Consider the following 23,742-nt stretch of genomic DNA (forward strand, 5'->3'; position numbering starts at 1 on the left):
ATGGATCAGAATAGGCTGTGTAATTTGTTTAATCATTGCTCATGCTCTAATTTCCTTGGATTTGATTTTTTTTGCAGTGCAATCTTATCTTGAGGTTTCTATCTGGTAGCCAAGTCTGCTATTAGGCATGATTTCAGGGAGTGGGGTGCGTTTTTCTTTTTCACTAAAACTCAGGGGGATTCTGTGATCAAGTAAATTCTGCACATGGATCTTTTCAAGGACTATAAATTGGTTTAACTGGATATTTGACAGAAAAATACATGCCTCCAAAACAGAGAGATCAAATAAAATCTAAAGCATAGTTGATCATAGCCATGCAGAAACATTCAGAAGATAGTAAATAGGTAAATAAATGGAAAATATGCAGATTCATCTGCTATTTTATGAACGGTACTAATGCTGTTATCAGGATTCATCAATTTCCGTACAGGCATTTCCTGTATTTATTTTACCTAAATATGACTAAGTGGCATTTCACTTCTGCTATTTCAGGCCTTGTCTATCTCATTTTAATCACCTGATAGACTGACCTGTACAAAACAGTCTCTATTCAGTGAGTCATTGTAAGATTTTCACGTGGATTATTTTCTATTTTTCTACAATCCATAGATATGTTTTTGCTACTTTAACATAATTTTTTCCTAATTTGTCTTTATGCTTTCCTTTAGAAATATCTCAGTTTTATTCTCTTACCTGTACTGTGACAGTAAATATATATATTGTGTCAGTGACAGTGAATTTATATATTCAGCAAATGGCTAAGTCAACTCTTTAGTACTACTTGGTGTTCTAGAGTGACACCAGATTCAAACAATGTTTTGCTATTAAACAGCCATGAGTCAGGTCCTTTTTGTGATATCCAGTTAAGTGGCATTGACCTGAAATATATGAAGATTCTCTGATTGAACTTTATTAGAAGAAATATGCTTACTAATTTGTAAACACACAAAAAAGGCAGTAGGTGAATCAGTCTCAGCATATACTATTAGACAAAAAACAAGTCTATTGTTTGGTTTCCCTTTTGTAACAGGTTTGGATAAAACCTGAAAAAATTAATATGATTATCAGGGTGGTTTTGGTTTTTTGTGAAATTCTCTAAGAACATTGGTAGGCAGATGACCTGAGATTTTTACCTTTTACTTGGTTCGGTGAGGTGTAATATTTGGAATCTAAAGGCAAAGATCTAGACCTTGAGACAGCAATCTCTGCTTGGTTGGGTGGGTGAAAAGAGGGTCCAGAGATCTTCAGGGGCGCTTTCACCTCTTTCCTTATTGTTCTAGAGAAAAGAGCACAAATAACAATACATCATGGAAGTGATACACCCTTGTGAGTAATGCTCACAAGGGAGGTCGTTCATTGCCAAAATGGCATGACTGGTGCAGTGAACCTAGAGGAAGAACAGAATTGTACTGAAAGCATCAGGGTTCAATTATTTATTGTCAAAAGAAAATAGAGGAGCTGGCCCACATTGTCAACCTACAGCATATGTTCCCCAAGAGAAACCATTATAGGAGCATTGACAGCTAGTACAAGAGGACTGCAGAAATCAGGTTATAGTCAAAATAACAGTATCTAATAAAATAGTTACACAAAGTTTTGAACAGTATGTGTCAAAACAGCATCTTCATTTTTGGCCTAGGATTTCTACAACTGAAATTAATCAGTGTTACTCCCAAGTTTGCATGTAATGCAGACCCTACCTTGTTACCTTTGCTGCCAGTGGCAGGCAGACCAGGAGGAAGCAGAAGTGCATCTGGTCAGATGTGATCCTGTAGGTTGAGATTTTCAGTTGGGGAGAAAGCAGGATAGAGACCAAGCCCCTGTCATGGTCTACAAAACCTTTTCCAATGTTCCAAGACACTGATTTCCTAATATATGGCCACACATAGGTTCATTTTGTGATGGGAAAGGTTAACCTACCACCAGATTTCTTTGCTGACTGGAGAGCTGCTTTCAAACTTTATACCCAGGAGTTCTTCAGTGCTGTGTCTTTCCCATTAGAGCGCTGGGGTTTTACTGTGCAATGTCTTTGGAAGACAACAAAGGCTCATCTATTTACTTCATGTCTCCCTGGTTTGGTTTGGGTAGTTTATATTGTAGAGATTTCTTCTTTTGCTCTTTCTCTCCCTTTCTTAACTCTTCAGTACTTCAAACAGAAGACAAGAGACGAACTCTGAAGACATATTTTATATACCTTATATATGCTAGAAAAATTTTTAAAGAATTCAGAGATAGCTTACATCAGAATTATAATTCTGGCTTCCTTTCTAAACATCAGAATATAAATATATACCTAGTTATGTTCACCAAGTAGAATCAAATTTATTGTAGTCATGAAAACCTCTGAGACTTGACTGCAGCTCGCTGCAAATAAAGTCGAAGCAAACGCACGTGAAGGAACACACTGAGAAGCCTGACAATGAGTGGCCTGAAACACTGTTGGTATGAAAACTCACCCATAGAACCTCCCAGCAAGGCAAGCGTGTAATTCTCTTTCCTCCTCTTCTGCCATCCCCAACTGTTCTTTGTCAGCACTTCTGTGCTTTAGGCTACAGCAGTGGCTGAAAGGGTCGTGTTAATTTTCACCACTGCATGGATGTGAGGCACTCAGTAACTAGAATACTACTCGTGCTGTCAGATTAGATGCAGAAAGTGTCTGATCTTTAAGCTGTTGCATGATAGCGTTCATAAATTGGTTGAAATCTGAAGACAGAGTGAGTAGGTCACTGAGTATAGTTTTAAAACCTGCTGTCATGTTGGATTTGCAGAACTTGAAGACCTCTGGTGAGAAACAAGCTTATGATGATTTGATAGTTGTTGTCTTTCATAAGGAAAGCCTTTCCAGAGTTCATACCACCAGGGGAATACATTTTCAAAAGCCCTTTGTAAATATTTAGTCAGTTAATCTTCAGGATGATTTTAAATGCCACCTGCCAGTACAATTCAGCTTACTGATTTTTCGTTTCATTTCCAGACATTATGGTAACAAGATAGGTCTCACAGTCAGGACTGTGTTTTCCTCATTATCTCACCTTTGAGAGATCTCATGCCTGGAACTTCATTATTTCATCTGATGATAGTGTGAATCTTTATGCAGTTACTTAAATCTTTCTTTGCATACTTAGGTTTCCTAGCAAACAGTGTTCCCCTGACCTCTTGACAAATAAGTGTCCCTTGACATTTAATTTGGCTGATGAGATGACAAAACTTCAGGTGTAAATTACACTATGTCAGCCTGCACCCCACTGAGGTATCTTCATGGGGGACCATGTGTTGGCAGCCACATCAGCCTTCCCTCCAGATACCCAGATACAAAGGGTTGTTTCATTTATGCAGGGGTTCCCTGGAGGAGTCTGAACAACTGAGCTTCCTCAGGACATGCCTTGAATTAGTGCCTCTGCTGAACTTCTTCACAGGCAACACTGATCACTGGGTTTGTTGGATCAGACCCATAAGCAGACTCATCCCATGGCAAAGTGGAGCCTTCATGTGGAAAAGGACAGAGCTGAAGTTCTTGGCAGTCTGTGCTTTTTGTTCCTGGTGGGCTTTGGCATCCTGAATATGAAGTGGGGCTGAATGGAGTTAGGTGCCTCCTTTAAAGTGTTATATGAAATTCTGGTTTATTCTTCTGGTAGGTATTTTTGTCAAGTTACACCCCCAGATCTTTTGGAAATTGATGTGTTCTATGCTTTGTTCCATAAGCAGAATAATCAGGACAGATACTTGAGAATTAATCGGAGTGGAAACTGCCATGCAGTGTGTGATGACTGTGAATGTGGTATAGGAAATAAAAGAGAAAATTACTGTCTTCCTACAATTCAAGTTCCTTATCAAGGTGTTTTAAATGTGGGCTAGTAATGTCTTTCTGGGAAAACGCTACGTTGGTAAAAAGAGAACAAAGAAATGAATATTATCTGAATGGTGAGGAAGAGCAAAAGAAAAAACCCTATAATATTTGATTTTGCTGTATCTCAAATGAACATTTCAATTTTCCATTCTAATTCACATTTCAAGACCAAATTCACTAGAATGTAAACCAAGACTTTTATGTAGCCTTTTAATAAAATGTTTTTTCAACCCCTTGTGACATGCTTTCCTTTTTTTCTTCCGACATACCAAAATGAGTATTTCCCTTGTTTTATGTGTTGTTTACTAGTTGAACTGGGAAAATAATTGTTTCTGATATTCTTTGTCTCACTGAATTCCAGGTATAGGACTGGATGCAGAGTATGAGAAAATGAAGGGCTTGGGAAAGAAAATTGGAGAGTTTTATTCTCAAATGAAGTAGCAATTATTTTGTTTGACTGACTAAGGTTATAACAATTTTGCTCCTATGAGTTTTCAGATGGATTATGGGTGAGATTTAAATAATATGTCACTAAGCTTTAGGATGTACTAGCTTGTCTAAAAATAGGATTGGATTATTAAGATTAATGTAATCTTCATAGCTTTTGTTATTATTTAGAATGCAAGACACTCAGTCTTTAGTGCTCTAATTTATTGTATTTCCGTATCCATTTCTATGAAGAAGTGTTGTGAAAATGATAATTCAGGCATCTGTTAAAATTTAGCAGATGGAATTTTAAAAATGAATACATCCAAACAGCTCCATAGAGAAAAGGATAAAACTTTTATATAAAAATTGTACTGTGAGGGAAGTTTTCTGTCTCAATTAGCAAGTGTGCTTAGTTGAAAGCTACATGAATTTCAGCTGGTTGGTTTTTCAAGTTCAGCTCACTCCACACCCTAAGGACTGCATGACACATTTCATTTACTCTGAACATCAGCATTCCAGTTGCACAAGCTTATTTTCTGACAATTCCAAAAGGCTATATTATTCTTTACCCTTAAGCATGACAGTAATATAGTATGATTGAAAGCAAAAATGTCTCAACGATTCATTGTATGATTTGTATTTGATAAAAGGACATTTTTCTTCCTTTGGTGTTATTTTTTTTACGCTTTTGTTATTTTCTTAAGCTCTAGACAGAGCTTTGAACCTTACTGATGGTATGACCAGCATTCACTGAAGAAAAATAAATACCGGTTACTGATGTTTGTTACAATTATGTAGGTTACAGTGGTACAAGGGACATTGTTTTTACAGTTACAAAGTTTCATTTGGTAATGCAGATTTTGTTTGTGTTTATACTTTACATGAAGTGCTGGGTTTGTGTGTTTCGTAACCTTGTAGCTTCTGAAAACAACAAAATTAGTGTCTTGGAATAAATGTCCAGAGTTTTTGCATTAAAGTCTCTAGGCTTCAAAAATTACTCCAGAATTGTAGTGGTACATGATTCTCACAAATCCTTAGTTAACAGCCTTGTTTCCATCCCTACAGTAAAGTTGCTTTCTAGCTGGAGTTCAGCTGAGTAATGTAATTACAAATAATCTTTAAAACAGCCTTTATGAGGAATCACACAGCCATATACAGTATTGATTTATTAGAACCCTCAAAGTCATGCTTTGGGGAAGATGAAGGATGGAACTGTTTTAGAACAACTTTGATAAAAGAAAGGCAGTGTTCTGCAGTCAAGAAAGCAGGCTTTGTAGCATTAAGAGTGAAAACATGTCTTACTGCTTCAGATTGCTTGTGTTCATGTGAAGCACAGGGTAGCAGACACACAAATGTAAATATCACATTATCCACTGAATGGCTTTATAGATCTGTACCTGACTGAATGTGCCATTACTGTCTTTCAGAAGTATCGACAGTATATGTCTGGACTTCTCACCCCTCCTTATGGTGTTATGGAAACTGGCTCCAACAATGACAGTAAGTATGAGAAAACAGACATCAGATGTTAGAAAAAAGAGAAAAGAGAAGGAAGTGGAGGATGGAAGTCCTCTGGTTTTGGGTGTTGGAATTTAAATGTTAAATTCAATTCAGTATTTAACTGTATTTATAGTGCATATAGTTGAAAATAGGTTGGAACTTGACTAACTGTATTCCCAACTCTATACAAGTGTACACAAGGCTGTACACAATCTGCATTATGAACCAGGCCTGTCGACCAAACCATACTGTATGATGCCATGTAACATTTAACTGGTTATAGGTGTTACATGAATTCCATGGAACACAGCCAGGAGCTCTGATAGTAAAATAAATATAACAAACTGGCTTGTATTTTTAGTTGGCATGGGCTACACAACTTGCCTAAGAACTCAGGTTAGTGGTTGGGCAGACAGCCTGCAGTGAACACGTTGCTGTCTGACCTTAGTTACGCAGCTAAGAAAGTCTGAGTATGTCTCTGCCTCATGAAAATCTGTCAGGCTGTGGGACGAAGCCAAGGGCAGCCTTTGGAACTCACCATTTCTGTAAATCAAGGCACTTTTATTTAGTTGCCAGGGAATTGTTTACGTGCAAACTATGGCAATATCAGATGGCTAGCAACTGCATCTACAAATTTTGTCTCATATGTTACATATTCAGTATGTTCAATTTGTAAAACAATAGCATAGCATACCATAGCAATACTACTTAGTGCAAAGTCAGTGTTGCTCTTGACTCCCAGGTACTAAAATACAGATCATATTAAATGAAAATTAGAAAATTAGAAATAATTCCTGTATTTAAAATATTAAGTTGTGAGAAGGTACTGTTTAGCAAACTATTGATGGTATTTATATCTCCACTGTTACTTAAAGAATGTAGAGTATCTATTAATTGCCTGTATTCCTTTTTTTAGGAATGCCAGATAAGGACAGCATGTCAAGCAATGCTCTTTGCCAAGTTTCTAAGAATTGTAATAAGGTAAATCACACCTTTTATTTTATTTATTTTTTTTTAATGGGGGTGGAGGATTTGGTAACGAAAAATGACAAAATACAGCAGTAAATTGAAAAGAACTAGATCCAAATACAAAGCATGTGGTTTATGTATGTGAGTACAGTACACACATTGTGAGGATGCTATAGACATTGTGTCGTATAACTAGAGAAAGTGACTGGTTCAGGATCAGCGTCATTAGAAAGTTTACTGCTGCCGCAGTTTGTGTTACAAACTTTGTAGGTTTGTAACCACTGTAGGTCCTATCTTTCTCAGAGAGATACCAAGGGTAAGGGAGAAAAGAAGCACTGTGACAAGACCAGTGCATAGCTGATGGATCGTAGGATTCATTATTAAATCCTATTTTAAGGCTTAACAGAATCTTAACCAATGCATAGGCATTGTTCTGACCCTTTGCTCAGGGTGAGTTTTCTCCTGGTTCAGAATGCAGCTTTACATCCCCTTTCCCCTTTGTAAGAGTTCTGTGCCTTCAGTCTCACCAGATGAGACCCACATGAAAGAACTCATGAATATTTCTATGGTGATTTTATAGTAATTATAATAGTGGGCAGAAATAGTATCAGGCATCTCTATAAAGATTAATAACTTCTAGATTTTTTTATGGCAGGAGTAGAAAAGTCAGTAATAAACTTGTGCATCAATGCCTTCTTTGTAGATGCAGGAGCTGAATTGTGTGATTTCTTTGAAAGGTTAAAGGTATTTTTGTTACACAAAAAACATCTCTTGACAGCAGATAAAAACAATATTTTAGCCTGTTTCCTTAATGTGAGAATAACTACTTCCACCTCTTCTGTCTGTCTGTCCTGCTTCCTCAAGGGCGCTGACCTTTCTTAATTGTCACATTCAGCTTTTACTGAAGGTATAAATATAACAGTATGCAGTTCCTTTCTAGAGTCTTACTAATGCTATACTACTTCTTAACACAGTGTTACCCTGTATGAGAATAAACGTTTTTCCACGCACTGAATAATAAGTCTTAAGTAGCACCTTTCGTTCTGTAAGCATTTTACAGGTAATGATTTAAGGCTCAGTGCTTCCCTGAGATGTTGGCATTTCAACTCTATGCTTGCAGTTAAGCAAGAACAGGGGTCTTCCTTACCAGGTGTAGAATCCAAACTGAACTATAGTGTTGTATTTTCTGAAGGCAGATAGAGTTAATACAGAGAGGTAACATAGTAAAAATATCCATCTTTCCCAGAAAGTGGTATCCCTCCAGTAATGGGCAGTGGTGCTCAGCTAAACTTGGTATTATCCTCTTTCAGAGACAAAGTCCTTTGCAAACCATATTAACTTCCTTTTCAAAACACATACATAAAACAGCCACGATTCTCACTCCCACACTGTACACATTTCTGTGGAGAGACGATGAGGGAGTAAATATGTGACAGATGCTTGTCACCTTGTTTCGTCACGGAGAAGCTCAAAAGTCCATGACAAATGTGGCAGAAGAACCTACACAGCACAGAAGTGGCTCTTGAATCCTAGTTCTGTGTTTTTGCCATATGGCCACGGTTCTCTTTAATTATGTTAAGTGAAAGGTAAGTGCAGCAGAGATAAATACTGGAGTATTTTGTTTACTGCATGCAAGCTTCATTCCCAGAATTTCAAACTGTACAGCAATTATAGTGCTTGCATCACATGTCAGTCTGTATGCCCCATGGTCAGTTTTGAATGATCAGAGAGATACTGGGATTTCAGTGACAGATTTCCAGAAGTGTTGCCAGCTATTCACAATACAAAATAACAGAGTATCAGAAAGCAGCCCTGTGTAGATTTTATATATTTTGCTTATTTTAGGATGATATATGACTGCCAAAAAGGCTTCTGCAACAGGGAAGGGCATTTATCCAGGGAAAGGGAAGTATTTTCAGGACATCCATGACTACTTTCGTATCATTAGACTGCTTGAATGATGCCTGTGGGACTGGCAGGAAGTATGGCTGGGAGCGGCCTGCAGGCTTCTTTGTAATGTCCAGAAAAAGACTGAGTGAGGAACTTTCCAGATTCAGAGAAGGTTACTCAAAATCTTTCATATGGTAAGAAAACATAACATTTGCAGGCAGAAAGAGGTAACATCTTAGTTCTGATCACAATGTTGCATTTATTTCACATGGAGAGAGGTGTGTGTTAATTTTCCTAGGAAGTTTATAACTATGAATAATTTGCTTCAAATTAAATTTAATATATCCCACTCTTGAATTACAAGATAGATGGTTTTCTCTTTTAGTCTGTGCTTAGTCTTTTGCAAGCACTGTAACAGATGATTTTCTGTGTTTGCTTATTATTTGAGTTTCATCTTCATAGCTTAATTTTTTTTCCTGTCACATCTATTAGGTTTTGATGAGTAATACAAGATTTTCCTTTTAAGACATGCCTTGAAATTGTCTCACCATATGGGGATGTTTGGTTTTTCTAGTTCAATTAAAGTCTATAAAAAAAAAAATCTATTTGGAGAAGTCAGCAAAGAAATTTTCTTTTACCAAACATTAATTTATTTGCATTTAGGGTTACATTATTGAAGCTCATTTAAAGCAAGTTAGCAGTTAAATCAAGCATAAAATACTAAGAGAATTCTACTTTGTCGCATGGAAATAAAGTCAATTTAAAGCTGTCTTACAGAAGGGAAAGTAACACAGCTTCTGTCTTTTTAACTCACCAGTCTGATACCTTTATGCTGGTCTTTCTAACTCTACTTATCAAAATACTCAGGGGGTATAGTTGGATATAGCTGAATCTGTGAGATGAATATAACCCCAAAAGCCAAAATGACAAAATCAATAATAATTTCAAATACATTTATTGAAAAGATACAGAAGAGTACTTAGAACACAGGGGAGGTTGGGTTCCAGCCTGCAGACAAAATAGGTAGTGGTTCTGTTTCCATGTATTACCAGCAGAGCAGGCAGCAGGGTTGCATGGTGCCCCCTGCTATGAGATCCTGTTCTTACAATTTGGCCACTTTTTCACTGTTTACTCTGAATTTGCCATGCTGAGAGTATGCTTCTGGCTGATTTTTAAATTGAAATGGATCAAATCTCTCTGATACTGAGGTTGAGGGAAAATACATAGCACCTCTTATATAGCTTTGTCCAGTGCTACTTGAGCAATCCTGTCCTTTGGGCTAGGAGCTTGACATCTGGGGCTTGTTCTGGCAGTAAGTAGTGCCATTTGCAGCCCTCTGCAAAACAAACTCTATTGCTAAGCCTTGAAACAGCTCAGTTGAAACCAGCTCACTGGAGGCTCATTGCAGTTCTACCTGCAAGTCTGTGCACACAGGCTGTCTGCATTGCCTGGGTAGAATTCCCACACTCTTGGTCATTGGTCTGGGCCTCCTTGGGCATTCCTGTGTCAGTGCTTAGCAGTGGGGGTTTCTTGCAATCACTCATTGTGGCTGCTAGAGCAACATTTTGATTATTATAAAGCCAGACACTATCTGATAAACCAGTTGTCTCCCATGTGCTTTTACACCCTCTACTGGTATCAAAGTAGGAAATAAGTGAAGAAGTACCCATTCTGCTCTGGAGACATGGTATGTATGGTAGTTTTAGAGAAAGGACATTGCAGAAATTACTTGTAGAGACAGGAATGAATGTGGGTTAGAAGAGAGGACAGACCCATCGCAAACAGGAATCCCCACTCTCCTGTGGACTGTGGAGCTGAATGTTTTTTTTTTCTGCTACCAGCAAATGTCTTAAACGGCTTTGCAAACTCTGGGTGCTCTACTTAAGAGAGCACAGGAATGATCCACAGAAAAGGTAGAATTCTGTGATTAGTAATAAATATTCAAGTAGTTGATAGTTAAATATTAATAGTTAATATTCCTAACCCTGCTGATGATCCAAGCTGAAGTTTCCATTATGGAATTTCCATATTGCAGTTTGCTAAAAGAACCCCCACATCCTCAAGAAACTACAGAGAAAAAAAATCCTGCTTGAAAGGAAGGCTGAAAAATTAAGTGCTGAAAGGAGAGAATTTAAAGAATATAGGCTGATGAGCAGTGTTAATGAAGTCCTGTTATCTGTGTTTGTTATTGGTACAGACTTCAATTCGTCGTGTTTATTGTGGTACAGACTTTGATTACCTACTCACATATATTTTTCCTGTGACACACTTACGTAAAAAAAGATGTCACCTGAAAGGTCATGCTAACTTTCTTTTTGTACAGTTTAATCTCTATGACTCTTTGAAAGGTGCATTAATTTGTGTCATCTTCATTGAAAACATATATCCTGAAAGGAAGAAAGTGCTTCCTCATCTCCTTTATACTGAGGAAACCATTCTGAACACAGAAGTTATAAGCAGATTAAGTTGTACAAATACAACTACAGTCATTCTTGCTATTGGGTGAAGAATATATATTTTTTTCCCAAATCTCTCTCATTGCTGCTTCCATTATGTTCCCTATGCTGCCTTTGGGTTTCTATTGTGATACAGAGTTGTAGGAGCTCCCCCTAGTGCATCAATATTTGAAAAACACGTGGCTCGAGTTTGTGATGCTTCCAGGCTGAAACGTCCCCTTGTTGTTTTTCATGTAATGATTCCAAATCCTGTAGACTGGGAGTTTATTGGAAGTGATTTATTTGAAGGCATCTTGTGTAGCAAAGCTCCTATAGGATGTGCCAAAATACTCCTCTACAAGTCACCTTTGCATCCGTCTTCTTCCCTGGTTAATTTGATGTGATAAAATGTAGATTCCATTTCTTTCCTGAATTTTCAGTAAGACTTAGGTGCTATGCAGATCTTTATGCATTTAAGTAGTCTGAGTGATTTTGAAAGCAAGATTTCCTATCTAATCAACTCTAAATGCATGTAATAAAATAATACTTGAAAGATCTCTCAGTTGACGGAGAATGATAGGATCTACATGTTAATCCTCAAAATACTGAAATTTCCAACATTGCCAGGCAAATGAATTTTCAATTTTTACAATTTTCAAGCACTTAGATATATCTCTGGGTATTTGGAACTATACCTGTTTGTAAAGATGGCATTATAATTCACTAGATGCAGCCTTGAAGACCCCACACAAGATTCCATTAGTAATCATATTCATGCACTAGCAATAAACACAATATTTTTGCTTCTGATTTCCCTATATTTTAATTTGCTTTTCCCACATGACTGTGAAGAAAGCTCATCTTTTAACATACTCAGTAGATTGTCAAATGTAGAATTTGAAGAGCTTTAGCAGAATGTTTAGGAAAATATTTCACAAGCTCATGAAATTGTGAGCCAACAAGAAAGATTGAAAAGAGAGAGAGAACAGGAAAGCAGACAGCATTCTAGCAAGATTATAGATGCAATGACAAAGTGCTTGTTTGGAAGTGGCAACTTCTCCAACATTCACTTGAAAACTGTGTTGTAACAAAACTAATTTTCTGTGTGGATGGTTTATGTAACTTCCCAGTGATATGTGTGCATTCATTCCTATGCTCTTCTGGGCTCTGAGCCAGGGTCAGTTCTGTTATACAATGTTAGCATACCATTAAAACAAATTCCCTTTTATTTTCTGTTTTCAGAGTTATTGCATATTTCTAAATTATGTCTTCATACAGTCCTTACTGTACTAAGGGCTACTCTGATATTGACACCAATTTCACATATATGACAGTAGTTTGCTTAGAGATGTGTTCAAATCCTTCATTTTGCTCTAGGTGTTGCTCTAAATGGCAGTACTGAAGGTTCAATCATTATCACAGCCAGCTTGTAAGGATTTGGCTAGTGCAGAGACTGTTCATATAGACCCTGGCAATGACTCACATGTTGACAGCATATGGCAGGAAAGATAACAAAGACAGGAGTGTGAGATGAGTAGCAATCTGTGAAAAATGCATTTTTCATATGAACTTCATCATGAAAAATGTGGAGATCATTATATGTCATCAGAGCTCTTCAATATAAGCAAAATTGTTAGCAGGTCTATTGGGTTAAATATGTAGGCTTTGCATAGAAGAAATCTGTTGCAGAACCAACAGGGAAGGTTTTGATACATTACTGTCTCCAGGTCCAGCCACATGGAGATGATACATAGCTGAAGGCTTTCTTCCAAATACCAGTTTGTGTACTGATGCCTCAAAGGAAAGCTTACACCATTCCATCTTCTATTATCCAGTTCACCTACCTGATCATCTGTGAAATATCTGTGACTCATGATTCCAGAATGTACCTTGAATTCTGGAGATCCTAATGGTAGTTTCTGCTGAAAACATTTTCTTCTGCTGTATCTAACCATACCATTGAACTCCAATCTGACCAATACAGAGCTAGCTAGAGTAGTCCTGATATGAAACCTGCAGATGTGATTAGTGATTCTCATTTGATCTATTATTCTATAGGGATAAGTAACATTATGGAGACATAAACAGAATCCTTGGTCCAGGTTGCTGTGTATTTACCAGTGTACATGTCAAAATAACTTAATTTCTCTTCAGTGTGTACTTGATCTAGTTCAAGGATTGCTGGTTCTTGATGCCCTTCCATGACTTTGGAAGAAAAAATATGGTTCATGTGAGGAGTCCAATGAGAATTTTCATTGCAGTGTTTCTAAGAACATCTCCAAAGATAAGCAGAGCTGTTTACATTGGTCTACATTGGTAAGACATAGAGGCAAAAGTTCTCTTGGTACATGAATTAAACCTCTTGCAGAAAAGGACATAATTTTGCAACCTACAGATGCTAAAGGAATATTCTTATTTTAAGTTTTACCCTCATTTTGTAACAGAGGATTAACCATATATAGGTGTATTTTAGTTTTAAAATACAAGCAAATTTTCACATTTTTCCCAGTGGAAGATTATTAATGGGGAAAAAAGTGAATAGTGCCCATGCCCACAGCATGGTTGAACTGTCAGCACCTGAAGACAGAACCTTCCCTTCCTGCCACAGCTGTAAAACATTCCCCTAAAGCAACCACTTCCTTTCCACTACCAACCACAATCATTCCTTTCAGGAATGGAAAACCAAGCTTGGAAAGGTGTGCCTGCATCTTTATCCTTCTTTAAGTGCTGTAATGATTTTCAGAGTCATTGTGAAACTATCTGTGAGATCCAAATCAAGGTAGTAGAGGTTTTGTTATGAGGGAGGAGTGAAAAGATGAAGAATAAGAAGTACATGAGAGTGACAGAGACCTGCTCTGTTAGCAGCAGAACAGCCAGTATATTCAAGTCAATGTTAGAGCTAAACTATATGAGCTTTTAATTCCACAACTTTTCATCTGAGTATGAATACTTACGATCCCTATAGTATTTGTCTGAATGAAGAGTCCTCTCAAGCAGTTATTGTAAGTGGTATTCTCCACTTCTCTTACCTTTTTCAATATTCTGTGTCAGCTTTTATTGCAATTTACGTGTATCCTAAAGTCTTCCGATTCTTTTTTGTACTGGGTGCTGTGGTGCAAAGGAGGTGTAGAGGCCTCTGCCAAAAAAAGAGCTTGCAGTATAAAGAGGATAAAGAGGATGGAGTCAGACAGAAAGATGCTTGTTTACTCAGAATGTTGTAAAGCATGGGATTCTCATGTGTCCATACATTTCAGATTAGTTTTCTTACAGGAGCTTGTTGTGATCAGTCCTTGGTGTAATGATCCTAAGAGACAGTGGGCATGGGAGGAAGAAGTTCAGAAATCAATAAACAAATGAACAACCAAGTGTTACATATTTTGTTGTTAGTCTTGTGATTTGGAGGAGATCTGACTCACACTGTTGGTCTTCTTCAGAGTAGCAATGTAAGCAAGTCCTCGCTTCCTTCCTGAGTAACCACAAAAGGTTTACAGAGGTGCTTGTGGTAGCATGAGAAAAACTATCTGGCTGAAGAGATGTTTTCTCTTTCTGATTCCTCTTGCCTGGCTGAATGAGTGTGGCTACTGTAGTTTAGCTCAGTAACATAGATAATGGAAAAAGAACAAATTCCTAAAAATGCTAGAACACGAATACTCAATATTGTGTAGGTGTGGAACCTCCTTTCAATAGGAACATCACTCTCCGTCCAGTTGGGTAGGGACCCAGCTTATTGCCTCACCTTCCAGTGCTGAGAAGGGCAGTCTGATAATGTACACCGTGGAGTCACATTCACTGACTCTTGCTCTTTGGTTGTGCCTTCTGGGTGATTCTGTCCCAACCCATAAAAAACATGCATGTATGCTCCATTTATCACTTGTAGTTGAAAGGCAGAAAGAGTGGGTAATTATGCTGAGAAAAAAAAAAAAAAGATAGTCCTTTTCAAGGTTCATGTCTTCAGACAAGTCAAGCATAAACAAGTAACACATTTGGCACTTACATTTGAAGCATCAAAATGAATTTTTTTGAATCTTGTAATTATTTTCTCAAGTTTGGCAGAAAAATTGGATCAAGGATCTTAAAATCAGGTTTCTTCTAGTCACTCATATCATCTCTTGCACAGCATTTTGTCTGCCTGTCCTACAATGCATGCTGAAAATTGATATTCCACAAAGTCAATTCCAGTTTTGAGTCAGCAAGAAGTAATCAATGTGTCTGATCTGATAATTTAGCAGCATCTTTTTTTGTCTGTGTATGGATGACAAATATTTGAGGTTAATAAACAGTGGGGAAAAGCTGTCCAGTGATTTCATTCTTTTTGTGCTACCTAGTCAAGAACCTGGAGCCCGTTGTTCTGGTTTCATGCAAAGAGCTCCACCACCACCAAAACAAGTATTTGGCTTGTGGCACTTATTTAGAGCCATTTTGAGTTAGAACTGCTGATCCAAAAATGTCATTACCTACAGCAGAGCAGAAAATGTAACTGGACTGTTATCCTCATCACTGGAGATAAGGAGTAAATGCTTTGCAGGTATTTAAAGATTGATGATTTTTCATTATTTATTCTTTTTGTAAATTTCCTTCTGGAAGACAGTTTGGCACAAGATTATGAACATGTTTGATCTTCATGTCCCTTGTCATCAGTGATGCAGCTGTCTTAATACTAAAGAAAGCAGTTAGTGAGGAAATACATACACACATAGCTGAGTTGACTAGTAGGGAAATGAAAAGAATACATAATTTATGTTCCAAAATAAAAATGTGGGAAAAAAGCTGACTTTCAATACCAGTTACTACACTGCTTCTAATTAGGATTACTCAGCCACTCTTGTTTGCATCTTAGGAAATGAAATTATATAAACAATTTGTATAATAATCTTAAACACGCAGTGGATGGAGAAAGAGCCAGTATCTTAACAGGGCAGAATTATGATTAAGTCTGTAAACCTCCTGGTATTGCTTTGTCCTTCCTCAGTCAGTAAAGCATCTGGCTTCAAATGCGTGAATCTGAGGGGGCTGAAGAAACATCTTTCTCTCATGCCACTCTTCCCTGGTAGCCTTATTCACAATGCCTCAGATAGTTACTTGTCAGCCCAACTTGTTTTCTGACTCAGCCCACTTTAGAGCCAGCAGTGACACAAGGAGCAGAGGTAGGAGAGGATGGCTCTGCAATAGGAAGATGATGAGAGCATCAGCTCCCAGAGCAATGGACGTTTGGGCCCAAGGAGAGCTACGGGGCTGTGGCTGCCCTTCCACAGGAGCTGGCAGTGACTTGCACTGGGGCTGTAGGGCACCTGTCCTGCCCAATGTGTCCCCCTCAACATTCCTTCTCTCTACATCCTGCTGTGCAGGTTGTGTCCTCCATGACACTCCTGCTTACCTGGTGGAAAGGGAGCAGACTGTCAAAACCACAGAAACCTTGTTTTCTGAGCTTAGAAAAAGTCCTGCTGTTTTGTATGAAAATTAGCTTCCTGTCCAGAGCCAGCACAAGCAACAGGGCAGAGCCTGGATATGAGGTCCAAGGAGGGGATGGACTGCAGCAGTCCTGTATCAGACTGCTCTGAACTCTGCATCCTTATGCATCCAATCTGCACAAAGTACTGAGACTTTCCCTGTCCCAAACCTGGCATTTCTGCCAGCCCACATCAGCTGCAGGGGAAGCAGAGGGACAACTGGCAGTGGATCACTTTTTCAGGCCAGTCTGCAGCTCCATTGCAGTTCACTGCTAAATCACAAATTGATGGGTGTGATTCAGCCTCCTGTGTTTAAATACAGATTTGTATGATGTATTCCTGTTATTGCTGTAATACACATACAAGTCCAGACAAATATTTGTTCCCCTCTCCTTCCCTCCTCTTGTGTTTTTTTTAAATTGTGTTCAGAGCCAGGCTAGATTATGGATTTCCAGCTTGTGGTCTGCAGGCTGCTGGGTTCTGGTAACTGTACCAAATGAGTCTGGGAAATAAGCATAGGAAAAATCTTTTGTAATTAACAGCACAAGGTATCTCATCATCACTGGCAAAACTATAGGGCTCCACAAAGGAGCCTAACACACACGTTCCCATACCCCTTTTGTTTCCCCCCAGTTCAGTTCACACACTGCTGCTGCAGATTCCAGGGGAATGTTGGAAAAACCTGTGTTGACAATACTGTAGCAGTAAGGTTTCTGGCATTCTTTATACTGTAAATGCTGCTCCACAGCAGTCCTGGGCATGTGTAATAGTATGGTTCCCTTGTCTTCCTGGTATACTGGTCCAAACTGGGGGAAGGAGAAGAAAAACAGGAGGTTGGCTTGCTAAAATTGCTGAATGCTACTTAGGCAATGTTCTTGAAATGCTGTCTTTTGTGGTTTGCTGGTTTTTATGCTACGAGGTTTGGGGTAGAGAATCAGGATTGCTGCCTGGAAAGTGCTGTGTGTCCTTGTGGCAGTACAAGCACAGGACAATCTGCAATAATATTGAACTTCACTGTAGGGAAAATCCCTCTGGGGAGGATTCACCTTCTTGTTCCCAAGATTGTATCCTAGACCAACTGTCATGGGAAAGCTGAAGATTCCTACATTATTTCAAAAATTACATTTTTTAAAATGTATATTAACTGGGAATACTCCAAGTACATTGTGTTTCCAGGCAAGTTGGCTTGGAATACAGTAATTAAACTTCTCTGGAGCAGCAAGTATTTTCATACTGTGGTTTGCTTAACAGAGTCGTTATACTTTATACAGCCCACAAAGAGACACTAAGGAGTCAATTAAGCCAAAGAAGAGTTTGAGATCATGCTTAAAAAGGAGCTAGGTGGTTGAGAGAAGGCAGGGACAGAATTTCAGAGGAATGAACCAATATTTTTATCAGTGATGTGAAAATTAATGCCCACATTGAAGAGAAATAGGAGAAGATAAATTACAAATACATACAATAGGTCCCTTTCCATTTCAGAAGGACAGGGCTGCTTCTGTGATATCCCAAAGAGCCAGACATCATAGAATTTACACAGCTTGGGCTACATACTGAGAGAGGTAAAAAGAGGTCATCTCTTTCAGAAATATACTATGGTGAATTGGGACATAAAAAGATGTGGCTTTCTAGGGAAAATGTCAGGTAGAGTAATTTCACCTCTCTGTATCAGTCTTGCGTTAATTATTGCAATTTTCTGTGCATTTGTGGAACCAGTTTTTTTCTGAAGTTGCAGTAAAATTCATTTAAAAACAGAAGCAGCTCAGAGTATGTTTAGAAATCTCTATACCTCACTAGTTATCAGGGAAAAGATGAGCTAAAATTCAAAACAATAAGAACACACGTGAACAGCCCTGGTTTAAATGTAGCAGCTTAGGCAGCTGCGAGCTTATTAGGAAGTTATGAGGCAGGAAGGAGCAAATTTACAAATATTTTGGAAATTGGAAATATTTACTATTTTCCAATGCTAATTATATTTTGTTCAGATTGTCAGGAATTAATAGTATTATTCTTTTACTGCTTTCTTGGGTAATACCTACTGTTCACACAGATGCACGTTAACTTAGTGTTTGTATTTTATTTACTGATTATTCCCATCACATTAAGCAATTAATGTGAAAAACAGTTCATTGTAGTTAGCAGAGCTGTGGGGGTGCTAAGGCATCCCAGGCAGGGACAGGAGCTGTCTCTTGCATCAGAAGCACTAGGAAGAAAGGTGCTATCCTAATGAGACTACAATCCAATTTTGAAACAAAACCACACACTAGATAAACAGCACAGTCTGAAAGAGGGTGAGGCAGGATGGCAAGCAGGTTCAGCACATCAGCACCCTCCGCTTTGACAAGCTTTTGTAGACATCATGGGAAATAAAACTTAAAAAGAAAGATAAGAAGGTTATTTTGCAAATATTTGCCAGTTGCAGAATGGTTGTCCCTTTCTCAGACACACAAATATGCAAATTAAACAGAAGTGCTTGAATGGTTTTCATGTTTATAGCAGAAGACTTAAAGCTGTTGAAGTAAAAAAGTACTTGGCTGAAAGAAGAATGTTTGTGCTTTTTAGAAAATGTGTTCTGCTAAAGCCATCAGTGTGGGGTTTCTTTCCTCTGTTTACCTTCAGTTACTACAGAAACATCCACTTACCATATTTAGGAAACATATTCTATGTAGATGTAAAACACCTATATAGACCATTGAAACTCTCCTGTGAAGTAGAATAGCAGAAGGTGTTGCACTGGATACTGTTAGGTTATTCCTTTTCAGTTTCATTTTTAGCAAAAATGTGTTTCTGAAAAGGATGACAGAGAAGAATGAGAACTAGGTAGGGCAGCTGGAAGCAGAGGTAGATGTTCTGCACTCTTTGCTTCATGTAATTTCACACGATGTGCTGTCTTGAGCTTGGAGAAGGAACCTGGAATCACCTGAAGAGACAAATGGTTTTAAATTAGCTTCTCTTCCTCACCTGCCAGAGGCTATATCTTGTTGCTGTCCAGCCCAGGGGATTCAGGAGGTAACCTTCAATGCCCTTTAGCTCTGTCTCACTTTGATGACTTTTGCTTTTTGTGTTACAAATCATTACACAATGTTGGGATGAATTTGTTGACACTGACTTCAGTTGCATCATTCAGCAGTTTTCAGTTGCTCATTCTCTTCACCTGTCAGATGTGAGTAGATGCTCTCATCCCCATTTTACAAATGGAGAAATTGAAAGACTCAGAGGTGAAGTGACAAGCTGGGGCCACAAAATGCATAAACTAGTTTCACCCAGAAGCCAGTGGTGCTCTTGCCTCACTTGGGTCATGTTTTCACTACACTGAAATCAAGTTTTACCACTGATTTTAATAGGTTCACAATTTCACCCCCTAATTCACACTCCATCCAGTTTTTGGCACCCATATGTTTGGCATGAGGCCACTTCATCTGAAATTTCACCACCTAGTCCTCAGAGGGCAGTAGAGGCATCTGGATGGGACTGAAGCATAGGTGAGCCCATTCAGTTTTGTTTGTTTAGAGTCATGCCTCCTGGGAGACTTCGAAGTGGGAAATGCAGGAGTTATAAAGGCATCTGGAAACCAGTGAACTAAATCCTCCAGAAACTCATTAATTAGTCTTTAACTCCCTTCAGTTTGCCTTCTGCATAGCTGCTGTGTTACCTCTAGCATGGGTAAGAGTCAGGTCTTAAAAACAAGTAACCCTGCTGCTTAGGATTTATTGTTCTTTTTTGTGTTTGTCATTACAGTTTGTTTCTCAAGAAGTAAATAATTTCAGGTAAATATACTATTAAAGCCATGGATACTAAGAAACCAGTAATTCTCTTAAAAACAGTGAAAAAGATATTTTATTCCTTTGAAGGTTAAAAAAACACAGCAGCAGAGAAGCTTGTGACAATGCTGGCCTGTGATTCCTTATGACAACTGTAGTCACACCTCCATCAGCATATTGGGAATGCTCACAGCAGAGTTAGCATTTTCTGACATTTTATTCAGTGCGTACAGTGTAGTTAGAGCAGCTGTTTCATTTTAGCAGGGAAGTAGAAAAATGTCAGGAAAATAAGACATCATTAGCCACATTCTGGCTTGGTTTTTTTTTTTTTTAACACTGGTCATAACCTGTTTCAATATTCTTTTTCCCTTTGACATTCATAGGAAAGTATCATTTTTTGGTAATGACTGAATCATTTTGTGTTAAAAGAATGGACATTTACAGTTTGTCAAAGAAACATCGTAGAAGTGTTAATAATGCAATTTCAATTTAACTTACTAAATAAATATAGTACAATGATTGTATTTGAGAATTTAAAGGGACATATTTTCCTGTTTATGCCATTAACACATGTAGATTACTGGAGAAAACCAATTTTAGAACATATTTTAAAATACAGCTTAGTTTTCACATTATATTACATTTAAAGAATAGAGATTTTAGAACAGTCTTCTCTACTTGGAATATTTTTATAGTAGCCCATTTGCAGATAGTATTAAAAGCATTTTACAAAAGTAGAAATAATCAGTACTCCTCTCTCCAAAACCAGGAGAATTAAACACAATGTGGTTATGGGATTTGTGCAATGTCGTTCATACTGAAAAAAGATTAAAACCAAGCTGTCGTAACCACTGAGACTGAAAATTTCAACTAGTATGTTTTGTTTGGTTTATTTAGTTGATAAATATATGAGTATTTAGATGTAGATGTTGTCGTTTTATGAAACTCAGAGTATTTTTAAAATGGGATTAATTCCTGTTTCTGTGGAAGTTCCTAGATTCTGCGACATCCTTGTGACAGTGCATTGCTCTGTCCATACCTTACCACACCATACCCATACCCTACCATAACCTGCTTCCCACTTCTAGTGTTGACAGATGTTACTTTAGAAACTATGTGGTTGCCTTTTGAAACTGTGGGTGCTTTGAAGATGCTTTGGGAATACAGTTTTAGACTATCTGTACTGGCTACATGTCCTTTTTATACTTGCATTGTTTGGTAAACCTAGATGAGGAGCAGAAACAAGTGCTCCTGTGCTCTTCCTGGGTAATTTGTTCTCTGTAAATTGCAAGTGTTGCTCAGTCTCCTACAGACCTGTCATGAGGTTGGTCATTGTCACTTTGCGACTTCGCCAGTCAGGAGATGAGGGGCAGGTACTTTGCTGTTTGGCTGCCAGTACTGTCCCCTGGTAAGTGGTAGGCAGCACAAGTTGGTTCTCCCAGCATCGTAGTGACTGTATTTCTGTTTTCACTTCTCTTGTCTTCTGGAGGAGTGTGGTGAAGTCTTTCTGTAGATATGACTGTGATGTGTGTAGTACAGAGCTCAGTCCTGGTCATGTGTTCCTGTGGCAGGGAGCATGTGCCAAGGTTTCTTACGGACTGTGCAGCCTGCTGATGTTGTTTGCTGAGGACAAGTGCTGGTCAGTGTGTCAGCATTTCCTACCTAGGGCTACTCCAGAAATCCAGTGTAGGCTAACAGAGCATAGAAATTCCTACAATACTATTAGATTTTCCTTCAAATTTTGACAAAAATGCTTTTCAAAGGGCCTTTTTATGACAAGATCTTTTGCAAGTTGCTTCTCTAATGTTTTTCAGCAACCTGCATTACTAAGTGTATTGTTTTACCTGTAGAATCCTACAGAGGTTGTTGCAGTCTGCAAATACACACTCTTTCTCTGCAGGAGGAACTAGGTCCAATGGAGGTAACTTTAGAATATTCTGTCCAAGACTGCTTTCCATCTGGAAATGCTCTCCCTCAGCTGTGATGATGTACACAGCTTTATCCCTGTGACACAATTATTCTGTAGCACTGGCAATGCTGGTTTGTGTTGGAGAAAGAGTCATGTCTAAGAAGGCTCCTCATGTCTGGAATTCATCTCTGTTCCTTTGGTCAGAAATAGCTCATATAGATGACATATTACAAAAAGGCAACTTTTTGAAACTGGATATAAGGATTTGAGAAGGAATAATAAGAACAGAAGAGGGCTGTGGGGACTTTTTGCTAATTGTAAGCTGTATCTTGCTGACTGGCTATACTTTCACCAATACTGTGGGAATGGATTTTTTGTAGGTTTCATTTCCTCCCATTTTACCCAGGTCAGGCACTGACTGCCTTTCAGGAGATGTATACAAGAATATTCAAGGATATTCAAGCATGTCAGTCTTAAATGGCAGTCATCAGAAGTTATTTGGAACTAGTAAGAGCTAAAGATGCTTTGCTTCCTGAAATACATTTAAGAGAATCAAATACTATAGGTCTGACTCAAAACCCATTGAGTCATTTAAGAACTTCTCAGTGACTTCAGTGGGATTTGGATTAGGCCCTAAATCACCAATAGCAGTAAATACTGAGGATGTAAAACAAACAGGCCTCTCAGTGATGTGGCTATTGCTGCTGCCACCTTTTGACTTGTGTGGCTTTTGTCCTTTGTTTCCTCTGGATCTCTTGCCAGCCAGCAGGAAAGCAGATGTCACGTGCAATTCTTTTCAGTGCCCCAGTTGGAAATAAAGGGATCAACAGTAGTGCACAGGTTTATCTGATCACCCTGGTAACCTCACATACCATGCTTAACTCCAGTAAATACAGAAACTTGTTCTCTGTTGAGAGAGGAGATCAACTGAGAGCATGGCAAAGGCATGATTTGTTGGCTTTTATTTTCTCTTACTTCTTTGGAATACGTATTTCCTACATTAACATTTGAACATAGTAAGTTAGGTTCTCCCCATAATTTGATTCTATAAATCTGAATTGCTGTAGATCTAAACAATTCATTCATATGTAAGGGCTCAGAAAACATTTTTTTACAGCTATTTAAAGGGGAAATAGAAAAATGTATTTTTATAAGGGATGTTCTTAGCTTTTATTTAGCAGATTCAAATAACTTGACAACTACAGACCTCATGTTATGTCTCTGTTGTTCATTGTATTATTTATTTGTTTGTGTATGACTTGCTCAGTGATGTAAAGAGCTCAGAAATAAAGGCATCCCTTGCCCTATAGTTTGTAAACTAAGGCCTATTTCTCCAGAGATTAAATGTGTGCATGAAATTATACACATGAATAGTCCTATTTAAATTTATGGCATTGCTCTCATGAATACATATTGGCATCATCAAAGGAATGTAGACTAGAATTGTTACTTTCTCTGCTTCACCACCATCTAGATAGGGGTTTTTGTGATTTGCTTTATGAAGGGTTTGACTGACCCAAATGTGAATCCATAAACGTTCAGACATGGAGTTCAT

The 23,742-nt window shown here is 38.2% G+C and overlaps 1 protein-coding gene across 1 annotated transcript in view; it reads left to right on the forward strand.

The window, feature by feature from the left end:
• Positions 1-23,742, forward strand: part of RAPGEF4 (Rap guanine nucleotide exchange factor 4) — a 146,876-nt gene that overhangs the window by 62,195 nt on the left and 60,939 nt on the right. Inside the window, exons 5-6 of the mRNA XM_030454028.1 lie at positions 5,704-5,776; positions 6,693-6,757. Of these exons, the coding sequence (XP_030309888.1) occupies positions 5,704-5,776; positions 6,693-6,757 (138 nt within the window). The remainder of the gene's footprint in view (positions 1-5,703; positions 5,777-6,692; positions 6,758-23,742) is intronic.

Source organism: Calypte anna, chromosome 7 (assembly GCF_003957555.1).
Source record: "Calypte anna isolate BGI_N300 chromosome 7, bCalAnn1_v1.p, whole genome shotgun sequence".
NCBI classification, from domain to species: Eukaryota; Metazoa; Chordata; class Aves; order Apodiformes; family Trochilidae; genus Calypte; species Calypte anna.